Below are 14,784 nucleotides of genomic sequence, written 5' to 3'. Positions count from 1 at the left end.
ACACATCAGAAACAATTAATATTGCGATTCGTTCCTTTCACATTGACGGTTGCATTGTGAGACGGCATAATAATTGATGCGAATAACATCAGATTCATTAAGGTCTTCTTAAGACCCAGTCTTTATTTTTATTTTTGACAATCTCTTATAACACCGCTTAAATTATATAAATTTAGGTACTCAAATTTTAAATATCATATTATATAAAATTCAGAAATTATCAATAAGATTCTGCTAAGATTCTAAAAAAGTAACAAATCTAAGGAGACAATTGTGTGAGGAAATTTGAAATTAATATAAATACATCACTAATTCCAAATACTGACAGCTATGTTAAGTAAGGATTCTGACCCCTCGGGTTCATCTGCCGTAAATTTGGGTTACGTTAAGTCCTTTATATTAAACATAATTCATAGACGTGTTGTCCGCGGTCTTCGTTGGATTCTGGATTCCTTCCGGGTCACCTCTATTATGGATTGGCATTTTAGGAAGTAGTATTATGTAGTAGAATTATGTTTAGCCTTTTAGTCGATGTAAGTTTAACAATAATTATGAAGACTTCCTTTAATGTGTCAAAATATATTTTGTATTGTTGTAGATATATGTATTTGACATTAAATGAGTTATTAAGATCTTAGTAAAAAATAGATTTAATAATTAAATTCATTAACAAAGTAATATTGTAATTGATTAGAGTGATGGTTTTTTTTAATGATTTTTTTTAATGATTTTTTTATAAAAAAGAACATCGGAATAAAATACAATGCCCAAAGACAATAGACTTGTTCTTTTTATCTTTTTTATTGCAAGGCCAAGAATGAAGTAGGTACTTATTATAAATTATAGAATATTATTAAAATTAATACAACAAGTTTATACAAAATTACTATTCGAAAGTTTATATGTACTTTGATCCACACGGAAACATTTCTAGTCGAAATTACAGCATACAGTCACGAAGCTGTGAATAATTCATCAGAAACCGCTGACTTCAGAACGTTGTCGACCAACAAAGGTTGTTATTTTAGAACTTTAAAGTAAGCCCAACCCTTACGATAATAACGCGTTAATAATATTCACATTGATGTTTGTATATTTTTTAAATTTGGAACGCATTCGATTTTTTTTTTTAAATAACTATATTTGATAAAGTTTACAGGCACAGATGCTCACTCGAATCGTTATCATATTGTAGTTGTCGACTACGACCTTCCAAGCATTATAGGGATTATATCCTATGTCTCTCCTTGAAGTTCAAGCTTTCTTCATATCAAAATTCATTTAATTCGGTTCAGTGGTTTGTCCGTGAAAGAGCAACAGACAGACAGAGAGATTTACTTCGCATTTATAATAGTATAGATTTAACTATATATTACCACGTTTTAAAAAATGTCGCAACTTCAGCTTCTGTATAAATAAATATTGTTTGTAAACTTACTCGACTAGTATAATCGAATCATGATTAAATAATCAAGATATTCTTTATTCAAAGAGTCTTTTGATGAAATGGAAATATTCCAGGACGATTTTCTCATTCAACTCGATCAACTTTCAATCCCAACCCACACAGCAAGAAATGATAATTATAATTATTCTTGTTATTTTAGGTCAGAGCTACAATGGGTCCACTTTCGCTGGACCAGTAACCGGTGGCAGGTCCGTCAATCATTTCCATTATCGTAACGAGGGCTAATTAAGAAACTTATTTTTTGTCACAAAATATTAAAGGCCTACCCATCAAAATATCGTTCACATTGCTATTCGTACGGATGATTGAGGTGCGTTCTTTCGTCATTGTTTTTACTTGACATTTAGTTTGTTACTCAACAACATATAAATCGATTAGGTTGTGAACTTATGAGTTATTTTCAATTATTATTAAAAAAAAAAAAAACTATGATAATTATTAATTAGTTTTAATTTTTTCAATATACGAGTATATTTACTAATATTATCAGTACAAAAAGAACCTTACAAACTATTTCAACAAGGTTTTAATGTTTTTACAGACAGCAGGTTCGATTTCTCTCCGCATTTTGCATACATATCGTGTAGGTGTATGTAGTTCAATGTATTCTTATTAAGAACAAAAGTGGTATAATCTACACCTGCCTTTGTGATACAATTTATCTCATAAATAATCAACGAGGTGTATTTGGACACCGTCGTCTGGATTAAATGAAACCTGTTGTTTTCTATATGTAATTGTATTGCTAATTTTAATTTTATTACTATTTATTAGAAGTTTAAATACGAGCAAGGACTATGGACTATCTTTTTGTATGATTACATCTCGTCTTTGGTACGATTGGAATACATTGTGACGAATGATTTTTCTATAGCTGCCGATAGTTTTATATCAACGCACTCCGCGTTTTGTTTTAAATTCAATCCTAATCCCGAAAGACTTCATAAAGGTTTTTGTTAAGTTTGAAAATGTAATATTTATCAAATTTAATCAGTACTTAATTTGTACATACATACAAAAAATACACATGTTTTTGAATAATAAAGAAAAACAGTGAAATTAAAAAGAAAACATCGCATCCTAAATTAACGAATGGTTAATACCAAGTGCGTCAGTCGGTACAAACGCCTCGCCGATACAACCTGATCAAAAGCAATGTTTTATTTTCCTGTTCACTGGAACGCCACTTGTAATTTATTGTCTGCCGAATAAAATGCCTTGTTTTTGTATAGAATCGATTCAATACGGTAGTTTTGTGTTAAATTATATGCATTTTATAGCTTCATTTGTATGTAGGGCCGCGCGAATCGAGTTCACGAGTCTCTTTTAATTTCAACCATAGTGACGAGTTTATTACTCCCTGTAAATTAATCTAACAGACTAATCATTTGTACTATTATTTTAAATGTGTAAGTATCTGTATCTGACGTTACTCTTTTACGGGCAAAGCACCCAACCGAATTTAAGGAAATTTCGTATAAAGCAAGCTTGAACTCGAAAAAAGAAAGGCTGTTCTTTATGGCTAACATCTGACGAGCAATTCCTAAATCACGAGCGCAGCCTCGGGTGACAACTAGTCAAAATATACTTTACTAAAGTAGGTTTTTATAAGCTCTTTCCGTTGTTGGTTCGTCGGATAAATAAGCACGGAGTTAAATACTTGTTGACTTCCATAGGATATTACATTCATATATAATTGTATTTAACTAACATGACTGTATTCTTAAATGTTTAAAAAGAGTAACTACTGAGTTTCTTGCCGGTTCTTCTCGGTAGAATCTACATTCCGAATCGGTGGTAGCTTAATATTTGTTAAATGACGATTCAAAAGTGCTTGTATCGAGAAGAACCGACAAGAAAATCAGTTGTTACTCTTCTCAAATATTTGTAATACAAAGATATATCCATACAATACAATCAAATACATATTATATGTGCTGCCTGAAAGTCATCAAGTACCATCTCCGTGGTGTTTTTCTATATAATCTTGTGTTGAGAAATGTGAAAAATTTAGTTTTTGTCTAATTGCAAAAAAACATTCAAACATAAAAACTTTCACATTTGTTATATATACTAGGACAAACCTTTATTGAACTTTATTTTAAGCGTTATTTATTTATTTCAAATCGTTTCCAATTTTAAAGTTGATCAACTGAAATCGACAAGGTGTACGCAGTTTCAGACATCGCTTCGATTCAATCAATTTTCCACTAAAACAAAAGCTATGGAATATCTATGGTCCACCCTAACAAAACGGTCTATTAGTCTAGGGTGACTAATAGAGCCAGCAGTTGACTCAACAAAATGGAATTTAGTTTATTAGTTCGTAATTCTTCTCTACTTTTAAAAGGATATAAGTAATACTGTTAGGTACTCAGAGTTCAATCGATTTGTAATATTACATATAAGATATTAAAGTCTCTTATCTAATCAACAGACAATTCAGGCCACATGCTTTCATCTAATTCATCTATCTTTTATATTTATATAACTACATTCAAATTTAAACATTTGCTAATTCTGGTTTATGAATACTCTTACTAAAATAACTAATATCAAAATATTTTATTCAAGTAGAATTTTAAATCGTTCTTTTATTTTGTTCTTTTCGACACATAGATTCTATCGAGAAGATCCGACAAGAAACTCACTAGTTACTCCTTTTGACGATATTTAATTTTGTTTTTTAATAACCATACTACGCAATTTAAAAAAATATTGGGCCTAATATATAAAAACCTTAGATATAAGCATTGAAAAAAAAAAACAAATCTACTACTATATAATCTGTAGCGAATAACAAAAGCACGTATTCTACAAGGAAATCTCTTTAGGGTTAGCGGGGTGATGTCATTAAAATGCATGTTAGGGGCTGACGAGATGAATTTTGACGTAATACAACGTGTTCTAGAAATTTTAAGTGTTGGCGACAACAACATCGCGTACTTAAACTTTGATACTTGTATTGGTGATGAAATCGAAAATATATATTCGAAGTTCGACAAAATATGATTATTTTAATCAATTATTATTATTTTTCAGGCTTAATTATTAATAATATTTGAGATTTGTATATATATATACCTATATAAAAAAAAACATACACAAACATTATGACTCAATTTAAGTTTTGCGAGATAATATTTCTCCGAAATTATTTTCGTTTATTGTAAAGAGATTCGTTAATTTTTTTTAGATTATATTTCATAGTATACTTGAACTTTATCCATAAACAAATACAAGGAAAATTTCTCCTCGGAATACGAAATAATATCTTATTACGATCAGCCTGTGCAAACTTTACCTCTTAAATAACTTCGAGTCACCCAATATTACCCGTCACGCCCATCTGACGGTGTCATAATTGTAAAAAAAGCATGTCTTACGACATCATTCTTTTTAAAACTTTCCTTTGATATTATTTCTCGATCGAAATTACATTTCTTTGATGGTTCCTAAAGAAGCAAATGAGAAAGAGCGCTATTATTTCCCGATAGGGCTTCCCCGTAACTTTTTGAACGTTCGGACGCAATTAATTATGTTAATTGAAGATTATATCTTTACGTCCTTTTTTGATTGTTTTTTTTTTTTTAATTATTCAAATATACTGTTCGTTGATATTTTGGAGACTTGATAATGTGATACGACTTTTTATTTCAGACGATCGAGTTCGTACGAATAAATTAAAGTCACAATCTAAATTTGATTTCGACGGAAATTTAACTCATTGTACCGACATTTGGGTTTGGTGCAGTGAATTTTATACGACTGCAAGATATCAAAGCAGATTGCGATGTGACACCAACCTTTGATTGAAAATCTTTGCTCACAGCTTTCTATCACCAAGGGATGTCATATACCTAAATGCTAATGCTATTGATACGTTTAAAATAATATTTCACACTTACAGGTTGAAACGGGGAGTCTGTTTCACTCCGCCGGAAGCAGTTCCTGTTGATTTCGTGTAAGTACGCGTGTTATCTTGACAATATTTAATAATCGTTATTAGTAATCGTTGTAATATTTTTTTTGATTCGTATTGTATTTAATTATTTAATCTATATTTATAAAATATTTTGTCGTGAAAGTTTATCAATGCACAGTCAAAATTACTGTCCAGGAAATTTAAACATTTAAGTGGAAAAGGGTAGGTTTATTTTGTTTATTACAATAATATGACTATAAATAATTTTAAATATGCTACTTTGGCAAGGGCCGTTTTGTGTGATATCACCGGTAATTACCAGAATTAATTAAACTAGTACTCGGTTATAAATTAAAAACGAGGTATTAACGAATTAATTATATATTTAACTGAGCCCCAAGACTCGGTAGATCTTTTACGCTGGTAGGAAGGATTCGTAGATGTGTAGGTGAAAAAGTTTTAACCAACATATTATTCTGTATACCTTATGTTTAATAAATTGAACTCGCGATCTTTGGTTACGTCCTCTCGATCTGGTCACCTCGGTTCAGTTAGGAGCAATCGTGAATAAAATAAAAAAGATCCACCAAAAGCTATTTTTTTAACGTTTAATTTTGAAAAGAGAATGGCATTCAAATTTCCTTTGACAGCCAAGTACACGTATCACATTGATCGTAAATACAAGGGCATTGAGTATGCACCGCTAGGGTTAGCACGCCGACACAATTTGCGGGCAACAATAAAAAAATCCCTTAACGCCAGACAACGGTAAGTTGCTATCCATCTTCTTCACCCCTCGCCACGAAGGATAGCATTGGATAGATATTCCTCTTCTAAATTATCTATTTTTCTGTTCCTGTTTATAGTTATTTATACATATAGACCGTGTTTGGATGTTCGACCGTTCGTAAATCATTCGTCCGATTAAGTTGTTTCATGAGAGTTTCTTAATTAGTACTCTGAAAGTGCCCAAAAAGAGAGCGCGAATTATGGCTAATGATTTTACTATTACAAATTTAAAGAAACTTTTCGCATTTTGCAATTTAAAATAAATTCAATGAATATTGCAGATAATATAATAAGGATATAGCAATGGCTAGAACTAAATATTATACGTGTGAAATAAATAAGTTTCTATATTGAATAGCAATTAATTCTTTGAGGATATTTAGTATAGTACTGAAGCTTAAAATTTAATTTTGAAACAAAGCCATAATGAAATGAGTTGGAGTATCCATACTATTCTTTCTGACAATGCACTCATTATTATTTTAAAAGGTAGTCCAGGGCATCGTTCGTCACTCGCTGTTTTTACAGGCCTCGCTACTGTTTGCGGTGGTTAAATGCATTTTAAATAAGGTTAAGGTCAAATTTGTTTTATGTCTGCTGCACACACTCGCCAATCCTCTCGTTGAGGCCCGAGAGATATCGAGTACGATACATTCTGAATCTACCTACAAACAAACCTATATTTATATAAAAACTTGCTAATATATTATCTACATTGATCAGCATTTATTTATTATGAATACAATGGTGTTTCATTGCCAGTGTTGCCAGTATTTAACAGTTAGCTAAACATAGACAGTCGTTTTTTTTTAATACTGAATTATTATCGATTTGTGAGGCAGGCGAGAGGTGAGCATTCAAGATGAAACGAAAGTGCGTTAGTCACATCGCTGAATGATATCCGCGTGATATTAAAATTGTACGTAACAATGCGACACTGTTTTTGAAAAACCTTTGAAAACGTTTTTTATCGACTAATGTCGGAGATAAGAAATAATATACAAATAAAAAAAAAATTTCGAAGCATCCTTGTTTCCGTTCGCGACCTCATCAGCGTGTGAGGTAGGGAGGTCAGATGTTAGATACCTCAATATTTTCGTGTACCTTTGATGCATGAAGTGTATGCAAAATTTCATGATGATTGATTCGGTATTTAAAATGTAAACGGGTATAAACAAACTAACTTAAATACGATATGCAAAATGTTTAGTTCTATTACGAGATTTAATTTTATTCAGAAGTACCTACTAAAGTCTGACTAAAATTGTATACTAGTAGGTAGGTATGCTAAATGTTTCAAAATATCATCAGGTAAGTACAGTACAGTACAGTCCAGGTTTATATCCAGATCGTACGGTTATAATGCGGGTTTGATTACCACTTTCAACCATCGTCTGCTCCGGTCAACTAATAAAAGTCGTTTTAGTAGAATCGCCTATAAACGTACTGCATACATTGCCAATAAATAAAATGGACCGGACGATTCGATTTTGTATGTTCAATAAAAGTACATACCAAATGTAAAGGCGTGTGTTACATGAATTCTTCATTGCAAATTGTATGGGTGGCCATGTTGGTATTATCATTTTTAGTGCTCGCCACACTGGTATATTCAGATGGAATTTTTGATGCACTGGCAACACAGATCCACTGCGATTGGCTGCTCTGAATATTGTATGAGCCAATCACTGCGTTGCGCTTAACGCTGCATTCCAATTTCAAATGATGAAGGCGGGAAAACGATAAAGCTGACTATTGCAATGTGACCGTTACGATATAAAATAACGTTATATAATTGAAGTATTTACAGGAAAAATAATGGATTAAAATATCTCATGGAGAAAGTATCAAGCCTTTAAACGTCGCTACGAACAGACGATTAAATTGCAAACTTATAATTGAGGTTAATTATCGTTAGGTACAAGCGTTAGTGGATATTTGATGATCGTAATTGATTTTTTAAATCTAGTTACATAATAGTTCAAGTTATACGTAACATAATTCTTAGAAGGAAATAAATCAAGTTGAAATCATTCGTAAAATTATGTATGTCCGTAAATACTACAAAAAGTCTTAAGTGTCTTAACATTAGTGATTAGAATTTATGGGATTTAATTTAATCGTAATTAAGTTACTTTCTGCAACAAATTTTATCGAAATCGTTTCAGAAATTCAATCGTGAAAACGTAACGGACGAGCCGATTTCGAATTTAAAAGTATGGATGAAGAAAGTAATTATTTGAAATTATTGTAATTAAATCTAAAAATTGTTTGGTTAATTTGAACTGACGACTAATTTAACGGTTTTTATACACATAAAGGGGTAATTAGACGTAATCGTCAAGATTACAGGAAAAAACAACAGGATAATTCACAATTCTTTGTGAACACCGCGGTATTTCGTCCGACACTTCCCTGCGCTATGCTAGCTTGATTAATATGGAAACGGAGTTCAGTTTTTGCGCAACAACAGCAGAAGGGATTATTTGTTTAGTCGTCACAATATATTTAAAACAATGCTTTGTTTAACAGTAACATTGATCACTTTGATAGAGTCAGTGATGATCAGTGATAATCATTGTATAAACACGAGACGTAAGGAAGTCTCCGACTCCGCAAACTCAATAAATCCTTCTTGGAATAAGCTATTTCAGATGTTGGTAAAGAGTAACTATTGATTTTCTTGTCGGTTCCGTACCGGTAACTTTGCATTTAATATAGTTCTGTAAAATGACGATTCAAGTGTGCTTGTAAAAACCTACTTGGATGAAGTATATTTTGATTTTGATAGATTTTGAGTATGTTTGCATATTATGTATGATGATGTATGTCTCATTGTTTTAGTAGCTTAAAGGGCGGTAGATTTTGGGTCTCATAATGTATTTGTAGGTTTTTCCATACTTTTTTTTGTATCAATCTCGAAAAGACTTAAAACTGTTGCTCCTGCACCCGAATTCTATCCTTTCGTTCCGGATTGCGGTCGTATCGGATTGAATGTGAGGCAATAGAGCACACTTGTATTTACGTACATGAATGCCCGTTATGACAGCAATCAGTTAAGAGTACATTATCAATGTTACATATTAATGTTCCCATCAGTACTTAAAAAATATTTTTCCACATTCACCGTCCTGACTGATGTACGGTCGTGTCCGGCTAAATATTTACGTGTCCGATCTGTCCGGCATTTGTCCGCAGTCGCACGCCACGCTTTTAATAAGTTAGGCATAAAAAAAAATTCGACTTTAAGGATATATTGTCAATGCTCAATTAACACAAATATTTAAGAGCCAGGACATCCCCCACCCTTTATCATGCTTACATCGACAAACATTACTTCAAAGACAATATCAAACCAAAGCAATCATTGCAAGGATCCGAGGAACGTCTTTATAAAGGTAAACATTTGCCATTCATCTCGAAAGCAAATCTATTTCCTTCGTCACATTTAAATAAAGAATATGAACAATTAAAACAATAAAACAAGTCATAAGTCATTTACAATAAACATAAACGTCCATATGTAATAGACAATTAACACAACAGCATTGTATTGTACTGCATGTGTGCGGCAAATCTTTGCAGAATGCCACTTTGTCAACCATGTAAAGACTTATTGTGGAACACAAAGACGCATTGTCACGAGGCCTTGTCGATTGTTTTCGTATGACATATCTCGTCTTGTCTATTAGGTATTCAATTTACAGAGCTTGACGTAAGCGGTATTAAATCTGTTGATGTATTCTGGAAGAACAAATTTTGAAATAGCTAACCTGGGTAAGTTAAAATGTGTAGGTTCATAAGGCTAACTATATCGAAACTAATGTACTTTGATCGTGATAGATATTAAAATCAATAAGTATCGGAAACTGTACTGCAAGAAATATGAGCTCCGCGACCGGACCCTTATTCTCATATTCAGATAGGATGACAATCTGTCATAATCAGCGGTAAAACGTGCTCAATAAGGCACGAAAATAATACACAACCTAACTACACTAAGCTTTATATCAGCTCGAACTAGGTTTTGAGCCAATACCATTGGGATTTGCCTTAAAAACTATCCCTTACGTCACACACACAAACGTCCATGACCTTTTCATATTTTAAAAATATAATTTAAAGGTACGCATGAAAAATAGCCGCAGTTGAACGATCACTTAGACCAATCATTAATATGATGTTCATATTAACTAATGTTACCTGCCTTTCTTATCGTAACATTTTCATTGTGCTTCCAAAATATATCACTACAAATTACGTTTTGGCCTATTGTTAACGCTTAGGCCGCAGGGTACGGTCCAAGCTTTAAGCTATTGGATAGATACTACAATATAATTTTTGTAATGTAATGTACTGTCTCATACGAATTAGTTTTGACATTTATGTGAATGAGCGTATGTTGCTAGTCTGTTAGATTTAAGAGTTCTTAATAATAGTCCGGATTTGGGAGATTGGCTGTGTTACACTGATACGATTGCCATTCAATCAAACTTAAAGAGTGCACACAATTGTGGACTATATTATTTCTGGCTAAATAGGTTAGTTTCTGATGAGCAGTAAATAATAATAATAATTAATAATAATAAGCAGAGTATTCAACACAAACTAATTCTCTCAGAGTTGCCACTGAACACCCAAAATTTCGTGAACACTTTGGACGTTAATTCGTTAATATAATTTTAGGCTCCATTTTACTCAGCAACCACAAGATATAAACGTAAACAAACCTCTCCTGACTCCACACTTGTACCACAACAAAATGGCCACATCATAACGTAGATGGATTGTTATACATTACGGACTAACATCTTAATCTGAGTCGATTAGCACTGCGTTTAATTAGTATATACCCGCGGGACAATGGCCGGGCATTTGTCTTAATACCGATCAAAACGAGCTACGTCGAATTAGGTTACGATATTTCTTTTGTTATTATGTAACTACCGCTTACGAGTTATTTATTGAAGTTATGCGGCCTCAAATTAGCACTGTCTATTCTCAACAACATTGTATTAATATAACCTTTAAAATTGATTTTGGAACAGGAAAAAAATATGTGATCGTCTTCTATTTCAGACAACTTTAAAATTGTGTGGACAAACCCATCACCTATAAATTAAGTGTTTACTAACGACAATTTAAGTCATGTGCAAAATGAATGATAATTTTGTTTCAGTATTAAAACTATTAAAGCCCAAAATAATGAAACTATGATTGGCTTTAGCAGTATAACGATATATACCTTTTACTTGTGAGGTAGCTATAATTATCATCTAAATATTTTTTGCCTATATATAGTAGATAGCTGAACTAGATGATGAGCTAGTTGATAAAAGGCTCTTAACAGAAGATCAATAATTTAAATCTGGATATTACCAAAGAGTTTTTATGTTCACTATTTGATTTTATAGGTCATCTCGTTGACAGAGGATGAATCATGAGGTCTTTTGAATCTGAATAAAAGTGTTGTGGAACACTAAGCCCTCCTTTTATAATAATTCTTTACTCCACAGTAGGTATCATGTAAACAATAATAGTTTATCATAATAAAAATCATTACAACAATTTATATAACAATGTATTCCATAGTAACCAAAACATCCGCGAAAACAATAATCCTTATCAAGCCATTAATTACTATGATAATACACAAGATACTGCTAAGATGCTTAAGTAAATACAAATATTTACAAAGATCGTCTGACCTCGTCTTAACCTCTTATTCACCTATTATTAAATTATCTATTTCAAAATTTATTGTAAACTAGATCACTTATAATAGAACCCAGATAATATTATCTTTAATAGATTAACTACCCGTTTTGACAAATATCAACATCAGCTCATTTCAGCTTGTTAGACATGGGACCTTTAGCACGCTATGTATCCAGTTAGCGTCATTATTGGTCCACTCAGTTGGACCCATGATGCCAATCCTCTCAAAGGCTTGTTAGATGAAAAGGGTGTGAGTTTTTGGAAAATTTCCTATAACTATAAACTCATATAAAATTTTTGTCAAAATTAAATTTTGAACGCAGAGAACGGTGCGAGCAAACATTAGTTTCCTTTTATATGTAATCAAATGCAGATCAAGAAGAACTGGCGATCACGATGACTAAGATAATTAATTGCTTTTAATGCAATTAATGAAGTAATTAAGTCTTTATATAGTCTAGATTCTCTTTCACTTCGCAATTTATACCTCAATCACTAGTCTTATTTTATTCGTAATATGAATCCGAATATTTCTTTTGAAGATTTTATGTTATTGAATTATATATATTGGTACATCTAACAACTGGAACACTATTAAGAATACTTGCCGGATATGAACTTGTATTTATAGAGTTTCACTAAAAAGTTAGATATAGACGTTGCACTAAAATTCGAGAGTGTTTTCGTTTACATAGTTAGCCTATTAAAATAACCAGATACAGAAAGCAAAGGAACTTTAAAATTATATATTTGGAGAAATAAAATCATTTCTACATTTCATTGAATATGGAATTAAAAAAGTAATGTACATATTGCATACATTAAAATAAGCGGCACAGATAACGTAGAAGTTAATAAAAATAAAAAAAAAAACGATAGTGTCTCCGTTATTGACGATGGCAAACATATAAACAGTAAGAAGCTAGTTAAAGCGGCGTTTAATAATTTTATAGAGACCAGCGGTGGTCTTAACATTGTTTTTAATGGATCATAATATGGCTAATTAAATGGAAACGACTAAGCACGAATAGTCAAGCACTTGCTTTATTTTGATGCGGTCGTGACAGTAAAACATTGTAATTAAAATTGTACTAACGTTGTGTCATTATGTCGTTGCGTGTGACGGCATTTATTACGATTTAGGTAATAGTAAATTTTGGAATGATACGTTTAAGTTATAAGAGACTTTGTTTGATAGACTAGCTGCTTCAATGGACTTTGTGCAATGCTGATAATCGTAAGCAACATATTGTACCGAAAAGCAATATTGTCCTTAGTACTGTTGTGTTCGGATTCGAAAGGCGAGTGAGCCAGTGTAGCACAGTCATAAAGGACTTAACTTTTTAGTTCCCAGGGATAGTGGTATTTTAAAAATGTACGTAATGGTTAAAATTACTCGCCTATTTACTATGAGGTAAATCATTTGCCCGACCTATGCTCTGATATGCTATACAGCTTAAAGCGATATAACATCTTAATTCCCAAATTGATTAGCAAAAGTAACGTTGGTTAAATTGCAGTTCAATTTTAAACGCAAAATTCTAAAAACTTATCTTTTTTTATAAGCAAAGACCGTTGTTCCTTCGTCATTAACATGGAACGCTACAGAAAGAAAAAGACTAAAACTTAAACTTACGTTCAATTTTGACTTTGAAAATAGAATAACATTGATTTATCTTCAATGACACGCATAATAAGGTTTATTATCTTTATAATAATGATTTCCGTATCGTTTCATAAACACTGCGAAACAAAACATTTGATTAATGAATTATATCGGAAATTACCAATAAAGGTGACTAAAGATTATCTCGAATAATATAATGAAATGTATGAGAGATATGATTATTACAATTAATTTATTACAATTTTATATGCAATTGGAACTGAAAAGTAATTGATATCTTAAATAATATGGGTAAAAAAAGTATGTTGTCAGAAAAATATGATGATTTGTAAATTAGTTCGTGTTGAATGGTTTTATCATGTCATTTAGACGTAACATTTTTATGTGCACTGCATGAATTTAAACGGTTCTGACATAAAAAAGTTTAGATTACGCCATTTAATATTTGTAAATTTTACCACAACGCATATAAAAAATGTATATTAAGAGAAATGTCAACGATTGCTTACTTGTGCTTAACAGGCGTAGTAGATGGCGTGGGCCTCTTCTCTTCTTTAATCGTACTGTTATTCATTTTCGACGTTAATCTCTTCAAAACATCATCCATAGACCGCTTGTGCGGATGTGCGAGCGACAAGGCGCTGTTGTGATTCAGCAATGAATTGTTGTTGTTACACAGCCCCAAAACTTTCGCTTCAGCACCAGGGCTGCTGCATTCTGAGGAGCCACGTCTTCTAGTTTGAAGGTCGTTGACCTGATGGAGACTTAGAAAAGACGATGGGACTAGAAGGTTATTTGTCATGTCTAATGATTGGTCGAATCGTTGCTTCTTGCTCGGCTGTTCGTCTTCGTACGCTTCCTCTTCACTTATTGAGGTTCTGGGTGAGGAGCTCGGTGAGAATTTGTAGAAATTCTGATGTTCGTTGTCGTCTGACTCGTGGTTGTCAGAGAAATCCAGGTTGGCAGGTCCGGCTTCCGATTTCTCTGTGTCAGCGGCTCCTTCTTGCAATTTCGAGGGTGGCGACTTTCTTTTAGATGACATGTTTCTGTAAATAAAGGACTCGTTTGAGACTTTATCCAAATCATTACAAATATGAATCGTCGAAGATCTGTGATCAAAATCTTAAAGAGATACCGAGTAAACTCGAAACATTAGATTGGGTGACTCATAAATTAGTTTCGGTCGACGTTAATCAATTATCTTAAAGACGTAAATAAACATCTAAATATAAACGTTAAACTATAAACGAGTCAGTA

At 32.3% G+C, this 14,784-nt stretch overlaps 1 protein-coding gene across 2 annotated transcripts in view; it reads right to left on the bottom strand.

Moving 5' to 3' along the window:
* LOC113397644 (transcription factor SOX-6) overlaps positions 1-14,784 on the bottom strand; it is a 179,234-nt gene that overhangs the window by 59,173 nt on the left and 105,277 nt on the right. For both annotated transcript variants that reach the window (XM_064218462.1, XM_064218461.1), the window contains exon 2: positions 14,037-14,573. In XM_064218462.1, coding sequence (XP_064074532.1) covers positions 14,037-14,569 — 533 coding nt within the window. In that variant the 5' untranslated portion in view covers positions 14,570-14,573. The remainder of the gene's footprint in view (positions 1-14,036; positions 14,574-14,784) is intronic.

The sequence above is a fragment of the Vanessa tameamea genome, chromosome 22 (assembly GCF_037043105.1).
Source record: "Vanessa tameamea isolate UH-Manoa-2023 chromosome 22, ilVanTame1 primary haplotype, whole genome shotgun sequence".
In the NCBI taxonomy this organism is placed as follows: domain Eukaryota; kingdom Metazoa; phylum Arthropoda; class Insecta; order Lepidoptera; family Nymphalidae; genus Vanessa; species Vanessa tameamea.
This window is presented reverse-complemented; position numbering and strand designations above follow the sequence as displayed.